The 22,484-nt window shown below is 37.2% G+C and overlaps 1 protein-coding gene across 5 annotated transcripts in view; it reads left to right on the plus strand.

Annotated features, from left to right (window-relative positions):
* PDE1A (phosphodiesterase 1A) overlaps positions 1-22,484 on the plus strand; it is a 205,002-nt gene that overhangs the window by 167,859 nt on the left and 14,659 nt on the right. For all 5 annotated transcript variants that reach the window (XM_066322708.1, XM_066322705.1, XM_066322707.1 and 2 more), the window contains 7 exons: positions 1,527-1,627; positions 4,159-4,284; positions 10,305-10,406; positions 10,526-10,646; positions 14,449-14,530; positions 15,797-15,917; positions 17,678-17,862. In XM_066322708.1, coding sequence (XP_066178805.1) covers positions 1,527-1,627; positions 4,159-4,284; positions 10,305-10,406; positions 10,526-10,646; positions 14,449-14,530; positions 15,797-15,917; positions 17,678-17,862 — 838 coding nt within the window. The remainder of the gene's footprint in view (positions 1-1,526; positions 1,628-4,158; positions 4,285-10,304; positions 10,407-10,525; positions 10,647-14,448; positions 14,531-15,796; positions 15,918-17,677; positions 17,863-22,484) is intronic.

Consider the following 22,484-nt stretch of genomic DNA (forward strand, 5'->3'; position numbering starts at 1 on the left):
AAAATAGTTCTCTGGTTCTCTGATTTGATTACTGATGTCAATTTTACATATACTACTGTGTGTAGAATAGTTGCTCTTCTCTATGATGTATGAAGTCTCTGTGTAGCCCATAGATATTTTCTGTGAGGAATGTTCTTCTGCTTATGAATGCATTGTCTAGCAACTATTTTATTTGCTACCAAAGCTGACCTTTGAAAAGGCATCTTAAAACAAAGTTTATGTTTAGCTTTCATTACGCTTTCTGTGTTTCTGTTCTATTCAGCATGTTGAAAACATTGTGAGAGCCAGGACTGGTCATGGCCTGGTTTCTTGTGACACACAATGTGATGAAGGTCGTTGTTTCCATTTTTAGAACTGCTTACAGTACATTCTCATTCCTCTGTCTGTGACCTTTCTAAACCTATACTCCTTCACAAACAGCCAGTACTTGTTCCTCAGCAGCCCTATTTTGTCACTGCATGACCTATATAATTATTTTCAAATTGCTAATGAATCTTGACTCTTTCCTTTCTTCTTCTTTGAAAGAAGAACTACCGTTGGCAACTTCTACTACATCTGACAACTTATACATTCTATATCCATTAGTACACACATGTGTGCATATTCAGGTGCAGGAGGCTGAGATCATTCTTTAGTGTAGAAACTTGTACACCAAAACCATCTGAAATATGTGTGGAAATGCTTGACTAGCATTTGACTTAATCAGTCCTATGACTGTGGGGGTTAATTATCATATGATTTTGCTGCCCCCATCTTTACATGGAGTAAATTTTCTCTTCAAGGACTTTTTGTCATTCAAGAAATAGAACTTGAAAGAAGATAGCAGAGGTTATTTTACAAACTGAGCAATACTGAACAGCCTCATTTAGCAAGAGTTATAAAAGGGCTCAAAACTTTAGGGTCTGCATTATTTTGTATACATGACCTACGTTACCTTTTGTTCTGTGTAACTCTATACTAGCCTTACACACTTCTATTTTTTTTTTTTTTTTCCATCAGTCCAAAGTACGATAAAATTTAGAACAGAAAAATCTCCCATGGGCCTAATTTTAGTGCTATGTACACTGGTAAAATATAGATAATGCTAATTTTGTACCTTCAATTTATAATTAACTGTATATAGAGTTTACTAAAAGACAAATTATAACCTAAACTTCATATAAGGTTTTTTAGATTAATATACTGTAATTTGGCAAGTACCATGTGTGGGCTAACAGATTAGATACTCAAAGCAGTTGCAAAGTGAGCTGTGTCATTCTTTCAATAACTTCTTGTATTTTTGGCTGCAAATATTTACTTTGCTAGTGACCATAAGGATGTTAACTTGGTCTCAGAGAAATCATAAATACAAGGACTTATTTTATCGTATAGTACTGAAGTGTTTTGTATATGTAGTTATCTGGAGTAAGATAAGAGGAAAGTTTATTTAAGTTGAAGGTAATGCAAAACATTTTCAGTACTGTAGGGTTTTATCTGAGTTAGGCTATTATCAAAAATGTGACTATGATTTGTTTTTCATTTACCAGCACTGGCTCACAGAACTGGAAATTTTAGCAATGATCTTTGCAGCTGCTGTCCATGACTATGAACATACTGGGACCACAAACAATTTTCATATTCAGACAAGGTAAGTGATGTTGTCTCCTAAGAGTCATCTCTGGAGTTTGCAGATCATTCAGTTCATTGCTGAACTGTTTCATAACACTAAGAAAGCCAGGAAGTAGCCAGGTCAGTCCTGGTTTTACAACTTGCTTCCTCGACTTCTGTCCAGTTAATGGGATCAGTCACATGATCAAAAACTGTGGAAAAGTAATAAGATAGCTCCATAATGCCTGAAATAATTCCATTTTGGTGATGATATGTCAAGAGAAAGTTTGAAAAGGTTCAGGACATGCAGAACATGGACTTGAAACCCCTTCACCCCTCTATTTGCTCATTTAAATTCTGATTCTACTCACTCAAAATCAACTTCTATTGTATCCCCATAAAAATGCCTCATCACTTACAGCAACGTGCCTACATTTTGCTTCACTTTGTGTATTAACCTTAGAGGGACCTGGTGCAGAGGGAGAAACTTTCAAGTACAGCTTTAGAAATACCTACCATGAGCCATCTCCTAGCATGTTTTGAAAGCAAGGGCATTAGATATGAAAAAGAATTCTAGGAAGGAATCCAATTTGAAAGTTAGGCTAGCTGTGTTCTCCTGCAGGTGCAGCATGTAGTTCTAGCTGATATTCCTGTACAACAGCATATAGTTCTCTCCCATAAAATATTTTCCTCTTATCAAAGGAAAACCCCTGACCAATCCATTACTGAGTGAAAAGCTGATACTTTACCTAGTACAAAGCATCTTATTTTTCTCTTACAGTAAGCTATACATTGGTTTTAGTATAGAGAGAAGTTGAAAAGTTTGCTCTAGCTGCTCCTTAGAAAAGTAATCCGTGCAGCACTGGTGTATTCTAACAAAACAGCTCAGTACTAGAAATGTTATTACTTTGAAAACAAGCATCCTCACACTCACATATATGGATCAATTCCCCAATTACTGCATTTAAATTAAATCTATGATATAGTTTTCCTCCAAGAGATGGCTTTCAATAATGAAAAATGCTGGATTTGCAGCTGAAATAGAGACACAATTATTTTTTCCCTCAGCATAGTCTGGCTAAAAATAAACTTCAGTTTGTAGTTCCAAGTTTATATTAGTTTTCTATTTTTGTCCTTAATATTTTGCTATGAAGTACTGCAAGAGTGGAAAACTAATTAAGCTGATAGCCTTTGAATTTTAGTCAGGCATACTTGCAAGCAGGTATTTGTTATGTGATATAGCTCATTCGTCTCTCCTCGTGTAATTTGTCCCTGATGTGGCATCCCTGACTGTGATTCCAAGTGTCTTTTGCCTGAGGAAAACTGATGGAATGGCTGCCAAAATCATAGCAAATCTTAGCACTGCTTAAGCCTAGTCATAAGTAGCTATGCTGATGGAAGTGTGCTTCATAAACATATGTGATTGGTATAACACAGATTTCCTCATGATTTTAGTTAGATTATGGATGTAAACATATTGATTATTTAGGCTGGCTGTGGTTTGTTCCCTCTAGTGTTTCCAATCCTATTTTAATTATTCAGATTCCTTGGTACCATACATGACACTATATACTGTTGCTCAACAGAAAAAGAGGTTGAATTTAGTTTATTTATGTCAGAGTAAGCTGCACTGCTAAATCAACACACTTGTTTTTCTAGTACAGACTTGTCACTGGACCAAATTGAAATATTCAGGAATAGTTTTATCAGAACAGAATTGTAGCAGAGAGGTGAATCCTGAGATTGTCTAGCAGGTCAGATCAGGTCTTGGGAGAACAAATTCTCCAAGAATTAAAGGTGTTTGAAGCTAAGTATGATAAATTCACACACCACAACAAAATTTGTGAATGTCTCGGTGTAATTTTGGAATTTCACATTAGTCTTTGATTAAGAAAGAAAGGATACTCCTAAGTGTGCTAACATTATGGTATGAGTGTCTTTCAGAAGCACTTGAGTGCTTCCAAATTGCAGCTTAGCATCTCTACCATGCCACTGTAATGAGCTGCAAGGTTTCTCTGCTTTTCTGAGAAAAGATGGTGGCTGTTGCAAACATACAAAATTGAAACTTTTTAATACTTTATTATTTATGTAGTCTTCTGATAATGAGTACCATGGGCCAAAGCACATCTCTTAGAGCAGAGGGTGTAGCTTCTTAATACCCATGCTATGTGTGGAGCCCTGCTGCTGGTGAACACATGGCATTTAAAATGGATGTATTGTGTAAGCATACTCTTGTAGCCTAATTAGAGTGTTTCTGATGCTCTGCCATCCTATCTACAGAAAAGAAGCTCAAAGATCTCACCAGTTTTTGCCACAGTTAGGTCGTATCAATAATTTTAAAATAGGACTTTTGCATGAGCAGTGTATACAATGGTATAATGATAATTTTAATGCATTTAAGATGGAAAATTATTTGATATTTGATACAGTAGGAACAAATAAACATCATTTCATATATCTATACCTATCCCAATATAGTCAATATTTCTCACAGAGAATGCACAGTCCTACCTTTCCCAGTGCCATCATCAGAACACTATTACAAAATCTGTCTCTTTTTCCCCACTCTAGGTCAGATGTTGCTATATTGTACAACGATCGCTCTGTTCTCGAAAATCATCATGTAAGTGCTGCTTATAGACTCATGCAGGAAGAAGAGATGAACATCCTGGCTAATCTAAACAAAGATGACTGGAGGTAAGTCTTGCTGCGACATTCAAAAATACTTCCAGTGTTTAAAAATAATAAAACCCACCAGGCCTTCCCTGTGGAGTCTATTTTAAGAGTTCAAATTACAGGAAGTTGACAGTGGAAAGAGTAATGGATATTTAGAGCCCAGAGGAGGCTGCTGTGGTGGTAAGAAGTGCTGTTTGGGAGACTCCGTGTAATTTTCCAAGTGAGGTTGTGCATTTGGGAGGTGCTGTGCTGGAGTTGTGGGCAGAGTCTCAGGTGAGGTGGCTCTTTAGGAAAACCACAATGCTGCCTGAGCTGGGTTGCCTTTGTCCGACATGAGCAGCGGGTTGAAATCACAGTGCAGGGTCACACTCTGCTGCCAGCTTGAGCACTACTGCTCCTGGGATTTCAGCATAGTCATGTCCTGGTTAAGCATTAAAAATGAATTGTGTGGACAGTCCAAAAATAAGAAAGGCCCAGAAGTGCTACAGGAATTTCTTTTTCTTCTTAACTTTAGTGTAATTCGTGAAGAAAATTTGGCCAGTGGAAAGAATAAGTATCATAATTAATGTATTACAAATAACAAGACCTGTAAGGCTAAAATTCAAGTGCTGGATTTAGACTCTCTCCATTATTAAAAATGAAATGTTATCTTTGTATATCGTTGATGGATATGTATTGTATTTAATATATGAGTCTTCTGTGTGTTTCTGTAAGCATAGATATTATTCAGTGGCCCTAAAAATCCCTTGCAGACAGGGGGACTGTGAAGTTCAGAGAAATATGTTCTTCTAGGGGAAGGTCTCCCACTGTGAATGGTGCTACCATGAATAATAAAGCTAAACTCTGCTTTATTTGTATTTTCACAAAATTATACATTTATGAAGGAATGTGTGAACACCATATCAAATTTTACTGAGGTGTATATTTACAGATGGACTGTTTTACATAGTAGATTTACATGATTTTACTTATTTACATGATGAGAAAACCCCCAAAGAAAGCATTTACTGAATGTAAGTCTGCTGTCCCTTCTGGGTTTCAATTAATTATTATTGTGTACCTGTTTTTAAAAAATATTAAAAAATACTCTTCTTTTTTTAAAAAAAATTCAATGCAAAGTGAGAGAGGAAGCATACAATTTTTAGTTATTTTAAAAAAATTCTTCTCAGAGGATACTCATTTAGATTTAGTTATCAGAAGGTTTGTGTTGCACATTTAGTTCTGGAGAAATTTCTCCAGAAGTAAATTGTAAACTTCATTGATATCTATCTACACACCTGAACTTTCAATGCCAACAAGAGCCAGCCTTGGTCCTCTTGAAACTATTTTGAGCCTGAGAGCTTTGGGGGTTGATAGGTCTCTATTTTTGCTTGTCCTAACTAGTGAGTATGGAGAAGATTATTGTGCCAGTCCACACATGAGCCATCAGAAACTCATGATTTATTTAAAGTTATTTAAACCATAACTTTAGCAGGAAAATTAGTTTCAAATCTTCAGACATGTTGCCTTGAGTACGTTTTTTTTGAAGTGATGTTGTTTAATATTGCATCCTACCAGAGGATGCTTCTGAGTAGAGAGAGGCTGCAATTCTTCAGCTGAATTTCAGTCCAGGAGTGTTCCAAGGATGGCTTGAAAACCCTTGTTTTCTGCCCCAGTCCTGGCTTCTCCATCACTGGAGACCACCATAAATAGTCTGGGAATCCCTGCAGCAACATACAGTGCCTCCAGCTGATAGAATTCAGGCTGCCAGCTTTCTGCCAGTACAGTTTATCCCAGTCATTCCCTTGTGTTATGCCACTGAGAAGAAGAGTAATAGGATGAAACCCAAATATTTGCAAATGGAAAGAGGAACCTGTGATTTCCAGATTGTGATCTTCATATATACTGCTCTGGTGGACTGCAAACAAAAGAAAGGTGTGATAGGCTCTGTTCAAATTTCTGAAGCACACTCTTCTCTGCATAGATTGTTTGGGCAGGTCTTCCCATGTTCTTTGTCCAGTTCAGTTGTGGACCATTTTCTCTAACTTTTGTTGCATTTAATTTCTCCGTGGTTTTTGAACCTGTGATAAACTACCACATTCTTTTGGAACTTGCTCAATCTCACACTGGTTCTGTTTACACTTCCTTTTCAATCTCTTCTCACTGTAACCTGATTGTGTTTTCCTAGATGATCTTACTTTAGTTTTGCACATTTTGTTTGCATAGAGTGGCTACACAGATTCTATTATATACATTCAGTTTGAAGCTGGTGAGATTTGGCAACCAGAAAAAGTAGAATTTATCATCTCTTTTTGGGCATATTTAGTAAAATGTAGAAGAAATGTATGAATTGAGTAATAAGCTCAAGAAGCTAAACCAGGACATTCAGTTCCGTGTTTTGTCACTTAGCTCAGCAATTACAGTCTGTGCTTTGAAGCAAGCAGTAAATTCCAAAGTGCTGGTCTGTGCCAACCTGCACAACCTGTTGCAGTGTGATACTTCAATTTAGAGGGTCACTCATGGAAATGACAGTTTCTTGATATTCATTTCCAATATTCAGAAATTCCTGTTACCCTGTCATTTCATTGGTGCAATGATGGATCTGGTAGCCACTTAAGAGAGACTCTTCAATTTTGTTATTACATCAGTGAGCTTCTTGGATCTATACTGAAATTCATGCTGTTAAACTAACAGTTTTGAAGATTGCTCTGAATCAAGTTGGCAGTAAATTGAAATGATAATCTGTTCAACTTCTTAATGTACTTCCTGGCACTGATTAATTTCTTTACTTCTGTCGTATCTATTTTCTTTAGTTGCAACAATTTCATTTTTCAAAAATTTAACACTGCTGACTATTTAAACTGAGCTTCTGCTAATTATTCTAGAAAGATGAAGCAAAATGACTGAAATTACTTTATAGTATTCCATTTTCTCTTCTACACCTCAATTTTAAGAAGATAAATGTGCTAATAAACTGCCAGCTTCAATTAAGTTTAAAACTTAGGCTTCTGGTCTGAGCTGGGGAACACTGCTAGCATTCTGAGGATGATGTCCTTTGTGGGTAATGCATGTGACATTCATAGCAAATTTTCAGTCTTTTCTTGACTCTGAAAATACGTTACGGTCTTTGATATTGTTTTGTTTCTTTCATTTAGTGCCCTTAAATATCTAAAGAGGGATCCTCATTTGTTCTCCTTTCTCCTTTGATTTACCAGAGTTTCAGCACCCCATGCATAATGTCATTGTAGGTGGTGGGGCAACATTAATGTCTCAAACCATCCCACTCATCAGGCATACAGTGAGATATTGCCTGATTATACAAAAAAAACCCCAAAAAACCAAAAAAACACCCAAACAAAACACAACAACAACAAAACTCAAATAAACAAATACCAAAAAAACCAACAAAAACAAACAAACAAAAAAGACAAATAAAAGAGTATGTATAATATATAATGCAGAATGAGCAACATTCTTTCACAAAGTCCTTGAGAGTCTTCTGTCTGAGGATTCCTGTAACTTGAAGTTTATGTCTTCAGTTCCCACCTTGCTGTTACTAATCTTTCTTGGTCTGTTCCTGCATTTTTTGATTAGTTTCCCACTGACTAAATGTCTTTGTCGTGGAAAAATCCAGGTAAAGCTAGTTTCTATCTATTGGCTAACTACCTTTTCTGGAAATTCAGGTTCCACTCCTTGTGTCTATTACAGCACTGTTCATGCAATTTTTCACATAGTATTTCATCTCTGTTTTTTTACAGTATCCTATTCATAGGGTTTATGGCTGTAGGAGGGTTGAGAAGAGATGCCAGCCCAGAACATGGCAGTTTACTTAAGTGGAGATGGTAGACTCAAACCCAGTAATCTTCTGATTTGATTTTGGGCCTGAAAGATTGCCATGTGCTGTACATGAATATTGTTACCACTTCCCTTTATAGTATGACAACATCTCTGTGTCTTTTTGCCGTGGTAGCAGGTATCTATATTATTGTAGCTGGGGACTGCCTAATGAGGATGGGAGACATTTCTGTCCAGGAGCTACCTGTCAGACCAGCTGAGGTCTCCCACGACATGGAAGTTGACACAGTCTTTTTTCCCTAGGAAGCAATCTGGTAGTGGGATCAGTCCAAGATTAACCTTCTATGCAATGATAGCAGATGAAGCATTTGTAGCTCCAGTAGAGCTTCACATTCCATTTCCCCATCAGGTTTCATTTTTCTATTCTCAAATGATGGTGGGTATGCACAGGCAGTTAAAACTGCAGGAGTCTCCCTTTTGCTGCTAAGCACATTTTTAGTTGCCTGACATCTTGAAGAGTGTGTGACAGGACGGTGCTATACTGTTTGATCCTTATTCAGGTGCTGTGAGTAAGAATTGGGGTGGGTTTTTTTTCTGCTGCCATGACAATATGAATAAACTGAAAGTGTTGTTTTGCTTCTCTGTGTGTGTCTTGTGTTGTAGGGGTGAGGAGTCTTGTGAGTAGGGCTGAACTTATTTCTGATTACTCTAAAAAGTTCAGACATTGAAAGTTCCTGAGAAAATCTCCCATGGAAAGGAGAAGTGATAATTATCTCAGTCTTAAAAACAACAGGGTTTAACAATGCAGAGCCCTCAATTCTCTTGTGGTGTTAGCTGGGTTATTTGTTTGTGTTGCTTTTATTTTTTTAATGGATTCAACTGTTCTTGAAGGGTACACTTTCAAAGCAATGTGGGGGAGGAACAGTTGGGATGCAAAATAATTAGTATCTTATTATAAGGTCAGATTAGGCAAGGCATTGTCTAAACACAAGTTGCTATAGTTGCATATTATTGAGTAGAAGTGAGAGCATTGAGTCTTTATCCAGTTACATTAAAGCAAATCAGGAATATATACATTAAAATCAGCGACAAATATCTCCTTAAATATGTAATTAATTTGGATCAAAAGAAGTCTTTACAGTCTTTATAACAAAGTATTCTAATAGTCCTAAAGAAAACTGCAAATTACCTCTTTAAAGCATAGTCCTTTGGAAAAAACCTGCATATTTTTGATGTACTTAAATCAAACATACAAATACAATATGAAAGATCAGTGAGAATGACTAAAGTAGGATTTTACTGTTGTATTTGATACTTGGATGTCCTTAAGATTGGGGGTGTGCTCATGAAGATATATGGTACATTATGAGAGGTTTAATGTGGTAAATTCCTCATATACATATAAGCAGCACTTGTCCTCCTAGGCAATTTAAAAAGCACATAAATAAAGACCCACTGGATTCCTACATGGCCTATATATGATCCTTCTACATCAAGGAGTCAGAATTTTCTGAGTCAGTAATTATTGTTGACAAAATTAATTTAATTTCCTATTCACAATTAGAATAGTTTCTTACATGATTTGTGTTTTCTTAGTTTCATATTGATTTAATAGAAAGTTGCTGGACAAGCCAAAATTCCTAATCATAATACCAACACAGATAAATTATTAATCCCAAACTTGTTCTGATTAGTTAAATAGGTATTACAATACTTTTGAAATAAAAGGTAGTTTGTCATAATGATCTTATATTGCTGTAATGTTGATAGTATTTCAGGTGTAATATCTCTTGCTCTTCTGAGTGTTTCCTCTCATTCTTCTGAGTGTTTCCACAGCCTTCTTCCTAGGTTTAGTGTTATGGACACTCTTCACTAATATGAGGGCAGTAATGTATCCTCTTGTGTGGTGGTAAGCCCAGAGAACAACCTGTTTTTTGAATACACTATTGCTGGAAAAAATAGGGAATGACTTATAATGGGTGAGAGAACTGCATGTAATATTAGTTTATGCACTAGGAAATAGGATTTACAAAACAGTGTGACTGAAATGACTGCAGAGTACATTTTCTGAGGTACATTGCTTTCACAGAATCCCTTTAGGATACAATGTTCAAGTTGTTAATAATTTATTTAAATGCTTTTAAAAACGTAATAAACCCCATGATGTTGTTTTGAAAGTTATAAATTAACAAATAATGCTTAAACAAATGTACCATACGTAGAATAAATGAATTTTAATCAGTCATTTTGCTTTTAATTATTCTTAGGGAGTTGCGTAGCTTGGTCATTGAGATGGTCTTGTCTACAGATATGTCGGGTCATTTTCAACAAATTAAAACAATGCGACACACTCTCCAGCAGGCACAGGGGTAGGTGATTTTCCATTCTGTTTATTCTCTGTAGCCTTTCAATGAGCTCATATTCAAGCAAAGAATTTAAATAGTTGCTTTTGTTTTGAGATAATTGGAGCATGTCCTTGAATTGACAGGGTAGACAAAGCCAAAGCCATGTCTTTGATTCTACATGCAGCAGACATAAGCCATCCAGCAAAATCCTGGGAACTGCACTACCGGTGGACCATGGCCCTGATGGAAGAATTTTTTCGACAGGTGCCATTTTTAAAATCCTTTAATAAATCTAGTTCAAGAAGCAATGGTTACACGATTGAAGTCTTAAGTCTAGTTTTCTTAACTAGAGCAGCAAGACTGCTGTTGGTTGTGATTGACAAGCATAGTCAGTAGTATATATTCTTTATTCTTCATACATACCACTGACATTAATTCAACTTTTATGTGTGTGAATAAGACAAAGTGGTTATAGCTCTCTATCTGTTTCAGCTGATATCAGTATTCTGAGTGTTATAGTGTGGATTTTTTATTCTTTCAATTATAATATAACTTGTCAAGCTGTTTTCATTCTGTAGACAGAGATTTATATATGCTTTGAATTATAAAGAAGCACCAGAAGGGTAAAATGAGAGAAAATAGGAAGAATTCATGTTCAGCAAAGAAGGAAAAAAGTTGTTTCCATTCCACATTTCAGAAAGCCCTTCTATTTCTTTTCCTTGCCATGCACATGCCATATAGATCTGAAGGTGTTGCTTTCATAACAGCCTGATCCAAAGCCAGAGGTTAGACAGTACCATCCTGTTAATGCTGTGACCATATACCCTAAACCAAAAACAAAGACACACCATTGTGAAAGCCTTTTCATTTCTGTGAGGTACTGAATTCCAAGAGAAAACCCAGTAGATGTTGGTGTCACTGCTGTCATTTTTGGACTCACCTCTGCAGGCAAAACAAAAAACATTTCTCCAGAGGGAAAATACTCTCCCTGTAATCAATATTTGCAACCATGCACACTGGCAGCATAATAGTTACTGAAGTACAATTGATTATTAAAGTCCAGTTTAGGTATGACAATTTCTACAGTTATGCACAGATTTTAAAAAGGGTTAATAGAGATCAGGGAACAGTGTGTCTTGCTCAGCTTGATTGTCTTAATTTTGCTTGCTGTGTGTTGACATTTTCAAATCAGAAGGGTCACACAGGAAAAAGGGACCAGAGAATAAAAAAGAAAGTATGTTAAACCGTGAGGTTGTTAGACCCATCTGCTGTGTAAAGCTCCTGCTCAGGTCCTGGAGATGCTTCATATGAATTCTCAGTAGGAAGCAGCAGGGCATCCTTGACTCTGGGCTTTGCACTGGAGAGGCAGACTGGAGAGCTGGTGCCTTAATATAAATAATAAATGGACTGAGTTTTGTGGAAATAATGAGCAGTCATGAGTCTGTGTCTGCTTCTGTCAAGGGAAATTTTGAGGATTTTGAACTTGAGAGCAAAAGGGAGGAGCAGATTGCCCAAGAAAAAGCTCATAAAATGACAGCTGTAAGAACATTTTAGACACAGAGAGGCAGACTAGACAGGGCCCATGGGAGAGTGAGACAATGTGTCCAGCCAAGTGGAGGTAGCATTAGCAGTAAACAGTACCACACTGGTCACTGAATGCTAGGACCAGCTTATGCTTTAGTTATTAGTTTATTCATTCGTTAGAAGAAGTAATTGGATCCCAAAGAAGCTGCTCAAAAACTCGAGAAGGCATTTAACAATAGAACAAGTAAAAATGTATATGTGTATGCAACTCGGCAGTATAAAACGTGAAAGTCTTCCAGGCTGCAGGGGAGTGTATGAGAAACAGAATTCTTTCCATGTACTGCTAAGGACAGTGTGTGTGGAGTAGTTCCAGCACTTTTAAAGTGTGATGCAGTATAAGCACATGTATAAATGCACTGAGCACTGCAGACACAGTAGGTCTCCTACTTCCTAGATGCACTGGCTTGTTGTGCATCCTCTGGTCTGTTGATCTGAGCCTGTGTGATAGAAATCTCTGGGATTTCCAAATCTGTTCAAGTCAAGATGGAGTAGTCCAAATGTATATTAAACCCCCTTAATTCCTCCTTTTCTTTAAACTACTTCTGTGCCTTATGGGGAAAAGCAGTAGATTCTGAAACAGCTGATGCAAATCCAATGATTTCACAGGCAGCTTTCAAAGTACTGGGCACCAACAACAACAAAAAAAAAAACATTCACCTTGACAAAAACTTTAACGACAGCTAATGGTTAAAATATGTGCTAGTGTTAACTTCAGGGAAAAAAGCCCAATGCTTTAAGTTTAAAAGCAACAGCTATAGAAAGTATATTGCAACACTAAGGAAAATTTGAGTTACTTACTTAAAATAGAAGTACAGTCACCCATCTTAAATCCTTCAAAGTAGAGAAATAAATAGTTCACATAACTCAAAGGAATACTACAGTGCCTATAGCATGCTACTCTCAGTCTGAATAGATCCAGACACTAAAGTGAGTCCAGAACCTGGACAAAGCTTTTTTTGTACTGTTTGTTTTGTATCTTGTTTTTAAATCTCAATAAATTCTAATGACTGGTTTAAATACCAGTGCTGTAAATTATTACAATTTCCAGTAGTCTTAAACTTAAATGACACTTAAGAATTAATTAATATTATGTTGATTGCAAAGTAATTCATAATCTGGGTAAAGAGCTACTTGAAAACAAAAAAAAATCCAAACTCATCCATTATTAGTGTGGAATTTTCTCTTTTTTAATACGTTTAGATGAGAAAGCTGCAAAATTACTATTATTTTAGAAATCCTGTATTCAATCATGACTGAAGTAGTTAGAACTACCCCAGTTTATATGATGTTACAATTTGGCCCCTGTATTTACATGGAGATGCCACTCTCAGTCCTCCTAGTAGCAAGTGTTCATGTGTTCTTCCACACTCTGAGTTCAAATTATTAACACTTGAATATAAAATTTAATGGCCTTAGTGATAAAGCTCTCCACTTTCACATGAAATGCAATCTGCGAGCTGCATCTGTTCCTGTGGCTGGATTGGTTTTACTGCTTTTATGGTTCTCAGCCTTTCCCAAAAATACTTCAATGATACATGATAAAAAGACTAAGGAAGGTTGAAGGTTCATCCATCAGTTTCTGTTTTCCCAGTTTTCCTTGGGAGAATGGTAAGTTCATGTAGTACTCCCCACTGAATGAGCATCTAACAGCACTCTCCATGACAAATATATAGGTTTATTTGACTTGCAAGACTAGGTTTTCCTATATCTATAATGTCAGTGCTTCTGGCAGCCAGAGCAGCAGCAACACAAATTGTAAGCTCTTTTAAAAGATGCCTCTTCAGGGTATTTTTTTTGCGTCACTGGACTTCCTTTTTGAAGTTTTGCAGATCAGTTGGTCTACCATGCTGAAAATAGAGATACACCCTCCTATCTAGTACGCCCTCTCCTGTTTCTGCAACAAAAAGACTCTTCTAATCTGCTAAGTGATAAAAAAGTTTCAGAGCTAGGTTGTACAAATTGTCCTTGTAATGAAACTGAATTGGTATTTTCTGTGGCTTCAGCAGCAGAGAGACTTGCCTGCTAGTGAGAAGAAGTTCAAGTCAGTTCATAAGCTTGACTTGAGTGTAAGTCCATTGAAAGATTTTTACGTGCTGGATGAACCAATGTAGTAGAAGGAAACACTCAGCATTTGGCATACTATTACAAACATGTCTAAGTATCTCTAGTCTCATTACATCTGGGATCAGCAGAACTAAACTGTGAATACAAGGACTTCATATATTTTAAATCTCGTTGGCAGATGCCTTGCTGTTGAGGAGAACTTGATTGCAGTAAGTTTCTTTACATAAAAGTTGCCAAAAGTAGGTCAGAATTTAGACTCTTAATCAAAATTTGAAGATTTGTCTCTAACTTGTTTTTACTTAGGAATATAAATTAATGAAGTGATCTGTTGAATAAATACTAAGAATATCCAGATTCCTTTGTCACTCTGTCCCTCTATCAAATATATGCTTATAATATGAAACATTTTTGTTTACAGGGAGACAAGGAGGCTGCTTTAGGTCTTCAATTTTCCCCGCTTTGTGACCGCAAGTCCACTTTGGTAGCTCAGTCTCAAATAGGTAATGACAAACTGTGTTTTCCTTTGTTTTTGTCTGTTTAGGAGCATGTAAATTCACAAGGACTTTTCATTTACCCATTTTGAATTTTAAATGTTCAAATCCCATTATATGGAAGGTGTTTCGTTGCACCTATGAGTTCATCAAACTCACGTGCTTTTACAGCGGGATGTTGCTGGTCTCCAAAGAACATGATGTGATTTCACCATATGTGAGGGAGGGGCAGGAGAGGGATTAACCAAGGTACTGGACATGAGCCCAGCTTCTACTGTACACACTTTAGAGTCTGGCAGATCATGTCCTCAAACTGCTTATTGCTTGCTCAAGAACTCACAGGTCTGTCTCTATTATAATCTGAAAGTACCAGTTGGTAGATGCATCTCAAAGCTAATCAATAAATCAGCTCTCTGGACTGCAAGTAAGCCTATCAGTGTCTCAGGGTCAAACTATGGAGGGTCAAGCCTCCCTGGGTTGCCAAGGACCACTCTCACTTTACATATCCTTTGTTCCATTTCGCTGGGAGTTTGAAGCCAATATGCTTGGGCATTGTATCTGCTGTAGAAGAGAAACTGGATCCTAGACTGAATCCCTGTTGCTCACCTTCACGCTGTGTTGCATGGTTAGAGCATGAAGACACCTGGAAATCCATTGCTAGCTCATGTTTTAACATATTTTTTTCTGTTAAGTGCTCAGTAGAGAATAATGCTTCATTCTCTCACTGTGTCATTCCATACTGTGATGAGCACTTTAGAATGTAAAAGACATTGTTCAGAGCTGACATCTCAAAACTGTGGGATGAATGCTGTCTCCTAAGGATATTACTTGTTCTCTTCACTGATTTGACAGAACCCTCCTACACACTGTGAAATAACACTTTACCTCCACAGAATAATAAACAGCAATTTGAAATATTAACTCCTTGGCAAGAAGCTCCAAATGCTAAAAGAGACAGCATGACTTGTAGCACTCTGGCTCAACAGTAACTTCCCTTCTATTCAATAATTAATGCTCATTTCAAATGGTAGGTGTGTTCTACAGTGAATAAAATTTACAAGGAAAAGGAATGAAAAACTTTAATTTTTAATATCTACTTACGTTTATACATCTTCAGGTGTGGAGTTTTTTCCAATTGTGCTTTTTTTCTTCAAGACTATACTGGCGGTATGTAGTATATTGAATTGGGACTACAGTTAAAAAATAAAGTATTAATTTTTAGATTTGAGGCTTGTGGAAATGTAAAACCTGATTTTCTCTCTTTTTCTTCTTTAGGATTCATTGATTTCATAGTAGAACCAACATTTTCTCTTCTTACTGATTCAATGGAGAAAATTGTTATGCCTCTTATAGAGGAAGCAACAAAATCTGAAAGTCCTGCATTTGGGACCCCCAGGTAGGAATACACTGCTTTGTTATTGAACTAACATAAGCTCACATAGTAGTCCTAATGATGTAATTCTCGGTTATCTCGGTTGTTTGAAGTTGGGAGGCAACAAACAGCTGTGCAGTATTGCCACCCTGTGGGGCTGGGCTGTATTTGCAATGGGCTGTTTTATCCCATTGTCTGAACAATTGTACATGCAAAAAGGCAAAACCCCAATAATGATAAGAATAAACGCATACAAAACATGAACTTTATTTCTACTACTTTTCATATAATCTTTGCATTTGGCTGTTGAAATTCCTGTACCTATAAGGCAAAGTAGCTACGGCAGTGTAATCTGACTCCTTGCTGAAAGCATTGTTGGATAATCAGACGCTGCCTTTACAAATACTGCCTCTGTTAACATATTTTTATTTCATTTTAAAACTGTAATTTGAGCTTTCCCTGAGGTTACTAAATGATAACTCTGTAAGGCAATCTTTCATTTGCTGGGCATTAGTTAGATTTCAGTAACAAAAGAGTGAACCTATCTCTTTCCTGTATTTTGCTTACTAGAAGCAAGTAGAAGTTACTAGAAGTTGGTATTTATGATGGTGTTCTTAGTGTTTTGGGGAACAGTGCTAAACTAAGGTGTAACAAATTTTCTTACACACTCACTTCACAAATGAGTGATTAGCAGCTGATTGATTAGCATCTTTAGGCTTGGTTTTTGGTTGTTCATGACTAAACAAAAATGAAATGAGGCTTATGAAAAATGAAAATGAAATGAAAAAAGGCTTATGATCCGACAAAACTTCCTCATGTGAGATGGAGGATTAAGGGATTTTTTTCTTTGTATGGAATCAAGTGCTACACTTACGAGTTTAGAACCTACAGCATGATACAGAAAAGTGTGAGCCAGAGAATAGCACACACACTACTGCGTGGACACCATGAGATGGTGCCTGGAAAAATTAGAATTATGGCCTATTCTTTCCATTGTATTCCATTGAACATCTCTGGAGCACATGGAAATTATAGTTAGCTCTTCCTGTGAAGTTCGTGTTGGTGTGTTCACTGCAATTATTTTCTGGTTGATGGAAACCCATTTGTATGCATACCAACATCTGTGTGTGGTACCAGTGACATAAACCATGCAGCAAAACTGAGTAAACAAAACCTATTAAGACATGAGTACCTGCACAAGGTTGGAAGTAACTCTTATTTTTTAATTCTTAGAACAAAAAGTACTTATTCTTTTTTTGTCACCTTTCCCACCATATATACATATGGATAATTTCACTTCTACTTACCTGTAGATGTAAAGTAGCTGCGGTCTCAATTTAGCAGATTTTAAAGCCACCTAAATCTCACTTTTACTACACTTGAAGGTTTATAACTTGAAGAGAATTTTCAGCTCAAGCAAAACTTACCTGTCATATATGTCATGTCTTCCTTTTTTTAAGTGGGTCAAAAAAAAGCAATCAGATGTCTTTCCTGTGAGACCCAAAGGTACCATTCACCATTCAAAAACACAGCTAAGAAGGTGCTTAAATGGCTGCGCAAATGTTCTTTTAAGAATTGGATAACAAGTAATGTGTTTTCAGCTGTCACATTTTTTTCAAATTTTCCCTGGAAAATGGTCAGCCAGACATCTTGTATCTTAGGCACACTCTGGTAAAAACCATTTTTCCAAGTCAGTTCCTAAGCAACTTGATTGACGTGAACCATTTATGTATTATTAGAATTGCCTGACTATGTTTATAATTTGGGTTTTTCCCCTTGTCCAGCCAAAATAGTTTGGGAGCAGTAAGCAATGCTGAAGCACAGAGACGACCTGGGTTTAAAAGTACAGGTGATGGAGGAGCTCACACAGAAAATTCTCTAGCAACTGTAGACTTAAGGGGCTTCAAGGACAACTTGATGAAGATCATTCAAGCAAACAAAGAACGATGGAAAGAATTAGCAGCAGAAGGTATGATATGTTAAGGTGGAATGTGTTTGTAGGTTACTCCCTAAGATCTCACCTACTTCCCCTTTTTAATTTCTTTCAACCTGTAAGAATACATAGTTGTCTTGTACTCATATATTTTATGTCTTAATGTTGGTTTTCAATGCTCCTGTTTTGCTCTCCCAGAAGGTCTAAAGAGGTGTAGGGGGTTAGAAGATGAGAGTAAATTATAGTATAGCCTATACAATAAAGCTCTGTGCTACACAGCTTGTCTTTAGAGGTCTGGTTTAGAAATGTGCATTTTTGCACTTTTAATTGTAACTGGTTCTGGCATCTGCTTTAAATGCCAAAATCAGCAATTCAAAGGGTGTGTGCTGCCACATTTCGTCAGAAACGTAGAAGTTGTACTTTGCTATTAGAAATGCTATTTGTTCCCCACTGTATGGAACAAAATTCAATATTGCAGGCTTCTTGGGACTATGCTGTAGGCAATTATTTAAATGACCCAGTGGATCTAAAGATCTGGGCAATCACTGCATGCATTAGGCCCAAGCAAGCCAAACGTGACTCTTCATTTGCCAGTAGATAGTTAATAAAGCCAAACCTGCTTCTCATTTCATAAGCCATACTTGAAAATTATCTGAAATTACAGTTACCTGAGTTTGCTTTTTGAAACAAAAATCTTTTGTTTTCTTTTTTCAAAAAATGTTTTTCAATCACCTGAGTGATAATTATTGAAAAGAGTTTATAGCTTTGATCCAGGTCAAGTGAATGCCATTTGGGAATATTTTCTCCAGTCTGTGTTATTTCCTAGTAAGCACCTGGAATATTTCAGCATACCATTTCACTGCTGAGGCAGGTCTTGCTGCACGTGACCTGACACTGACAGCTGGGAATGAGATCCCAAAACCCAGTGCCAGTTTGTTTTTCATCCCATCATCCAAATCAACAATTTCCCAAAGTGGTGTCAGACAAGACAGAAAAAGAGTGCTGAACAGTGATAAAATCTAATTTAGCGCTAAATTGCAAATGAATATTCTCATTAGGAGGATATTAAGAATAAGCTTCCATACATCTTTTGTGACAAAGGTTTGAAAGAGTCAGGTGGAAGGGGCATCTGAAGAGAGGATTCCGTTGATATTGTCTCTTCTTCATGAGAAGCTTTATATAACCAATTACTTCCTTTGGTGTTGCCCAACTAATAATGGCTGGTCAAAAAGAAAAAAATGCTAATTTGCAGTTGTCAGTAATAATGGAAGACCATCTGAGTGCCCAAGGCTACTTAGCTACAGAAATCAAGTAGCCCTGAGCTGGTGACATGAAAGGTCCTTCAGTGTGGCATAATGGAGAACTTGTCTGGAAGTTTGGCATTTCCAGTTACACAGAACTAATCAGTTTGGTTCTGGTGCATCAGCTTTTTGATATGTTGTTCTGGAGGTGTACAGTGTTATCAAAGGGCATTGTTTGCCCTTCATTCCCAGGGTTTTGTTGTGCTTAATAAATTACTGATAGATTTTGCCCAGTTTTACTGGGATGTTGACAGGTATTGAAAACACAAAACTACTTGCAGCAAGAGATTTAAAAATTATTTTGTGTAAGATTGCAGTCAATATCAATGTGAGGCCCAGCAAAATCCAGGAAATTCTGGACATGCTTTGTACTCTGACAAACAGAGATGTTAATGTTCAAGGCTCTATGGATTTTGTTGAGATTGTGGTTGTCCTAACCTCCTTTTCTTCCATCAACTTGAGTAATGAAGCATGTCTAAGTACTTCCTGAACAGAATTATGGAATTGCAGTAAAGCATACATTAGGGAAGCTAGTGGGTAAGTGAAAATAGCTGGTGTTGGGGCCAGAGCCTGATGAGCAGTATTGTGTGATTGTGTGAATCTCTGTGTGATTGTGGCTGAATCTGTTTTTTGAACTACTCTGTGAGGAAAAGATTGATAGAAAGCTGCTGCCACAAAGAGGCTACTTGCAGCAACATCTGCAGTTGATTGGAGCATGGCATAGAGACCTTCAGGGTGTCTGATTAGCCTATAGAGGAAACCTTGTGAATAATGCAAATACTTTTAATTACACATTTATATTTTTTTAGTAAACAGATAGTAAAGTGGTTTATTTTAAATTAACATCTGTGGGATGGATTATATAGGTTTTTTGGAAGTTATATTTTTCATTCATTTGGAATGGATTTTCTGGACCCTAAGGACTCTTTTACAAGAGTTTTTTGTTGAGTAACAATAGTCCTCTATAGACCACTTTCTGAGGTAGCACACGCAATCCTTATGGAAAAGGGAGTCTGCTTCAACTGGTCCAGTAGATCTGCTCTGAAGCTGTACCCTGCAAAGACTGAAAATCCTTAATCAAGCTGTGCAAAATGAACATCTAGTAAAGAATAAAAAAAATATTGCAGCACATCCCCCTTCCACTTGACTAAGTTAACCAAGTTTGACTAAGCTTGTAAGTGAATAACCTGAGCCCTTGAACTTCAGATGATTAGTCCCATCCTGTGTAGATCTCATGCTACCTTCTCTGACTCTATGCTTGATGAAAAACCTTTAGGCTGCTTTGAGCATATGTGCAAAGTTGTGTTTTATTCATATGTTAGTAGGAGCATGTACTGAGAGAAGAGATGTCAGAGATAAATCACTGCCAGGTGAAAGAAGTGCTATCATCATTCCTAGCAAGATAATTCATGACAAGTTACAAATTGCTGAATGCACTGCGGGGGTCACATGTATGAGGACTGTGCTGTGGTAGTAAACAGGCTGGCTCTCAGTGCAGATCTTCTAACACACTTCCTGAGCTATGACAAACAGAGCTTGTGCTGTTAAAGGAACCATCTGCATTCTTGTCAGTGGGCTCTGCGAACACCAGATATTGTTCCCAGTTTAGTTCACAGGCTCAGGAGAAGTTGTCTGTATAAAATGTAGTACTACAGATGCACAAGGAATACAGAAAGGAAACTAGCAACATTCCATATAGTTTCCTGAGGATGACCTGAACCCCTGACAGCTTTTCAGGATAAGGTTATGCATATAGCTCTGGTGAGAGGCAGTTCAGCTGGAGCAAGGGCTCCCTTGGAAAGAGCCAGAGAAGATGGTCTGGCTCCTGTACCAGGCAGTCCAGAGGAAAAGGCTAATTCTCACTGACAGTGTTGTTGACAGGAAAGCTTTCCTGGAGATGCTGGCACTACCTCTCCCTGAAAAGATAGTTGCTGTTGAGACTTGATTCAGAGCAAGCGGCTTGTGCAAGGAACAACATGCTTTGTTTTTGGAAAGCCCTGTGTTAGTAAGGAAAGTGTTTATCTAGGCAGCTGCTTGAAAGGCTCCTTAACAGAAGGCTCAGTAAATAGGATGGCTCCATTTTGCTAAAAAGGCCATGTCTTGTGTAATTGATGCAGAGGAGCTCAGTGCTCTCTAGCCTAAGGGTCTTCAACCTTTCACCACTGGAGAATTAGAGGAATGTTTCTCAGGCCTTTCAGGGAATGCTGTTAACAGGGAATTACCATAATGATCAAACATCTGGGATTCTAATTTGAAAGCCTTGATGTTTAATTAATATTCCAAGCCCCAATCACCAGATAATTTGTCTCTGTTCAACTCAACACAGTGATAAAGATACTATTCCATCCTGTGCTTATTTCAACACATATTGTTGATGACTGCTGCTGTTTGCAATTATTATATTGTAGCAAATGGACAGTAAATGTGTTCAGATGTATCTGAGAGGTTCTTTCATTACAGAATAAGTGTTGTAAGTGGATTTTAAGGTCTGAAAGTTATTAACCTACTGAGAAAGCTGTAAGAAACACAAAACTCATCGGGAAAGATTTAACTATCATGTAAGATCCTTCATGGTGTACTTCTTAGAACATAATTGTAATACAATTATTAAATGTTTAAAAAATACAATGTTTATTCCTTTAGTCATGCTTAGTTTGTTCTATGGAAATGTTCCAAAGATTTATTAATAAAGTTAATCTGTGCTTGGCAAGCTCAGGTACTCTTAAGAGAGTATAAGGGTGCAGACTAGTAATCATGCTTGCTGATTTCGTGCTTTAATCTCTTCAGTAGATATTGTAAATAAAGTTAGAGGGATAAAAAAGTATCATTATTTTCTGTGTATAGTGAACAGAAAGAGGCACAGGCAGCTCAGGACATTCACCTGAGGTCACATAACAGCACAAGGGTATGCAGAATAACACACCAAAGGTCCAGCTGCCAATCAAATGGGTCCATCTTCAGGATAATACAACAGCAGTTGTATAAAAAAACTTATTGTCTTTATCTTAATTCTTTTTAAGAGTTACATAAGTGTAATTGTTACAAACCTGACCCAAGTTGGCATTATCTGAATGGAAAGACATCAGTGACAAATGTCCTCAGCACTTTTGGCAGTGCACTGGGCTGCATGGCTGGAAAGTGTAAACCTGGGATGACTGACCTCATCAAGGTGTGATGAAAAATATGTGAGGCTAAACGAGTCTCTCACACAGGCCTCTGCTTAATTTTGATGGCAAAACTGTGACAAAAGAACAACTATTGCATCTTTAGGGTAGAGATCCGTTTGTGGGTTTTTTTTCCCCTCCACAGGCAGCAATTTAGAATAACAAATGTCTCTTCTGAAAGACCTGTGCATGG

The sequence above is a fragment of the Sylvia atricapilla genome, chromosome 7, assembly GCF_009819655.1.
Source record: "Sylvia atricapilla isolate bSylAtr1 chromosome 7, bSylAtr1.pri, whole genome shotgun sequence".
In the NCBI taxonomy this organism is placed as follows: Eukaryota; Metazoa; Chordata; class Aves; order Passeriformes; family Sylviidae; genus Sylvia; species Sylvia atricapilla.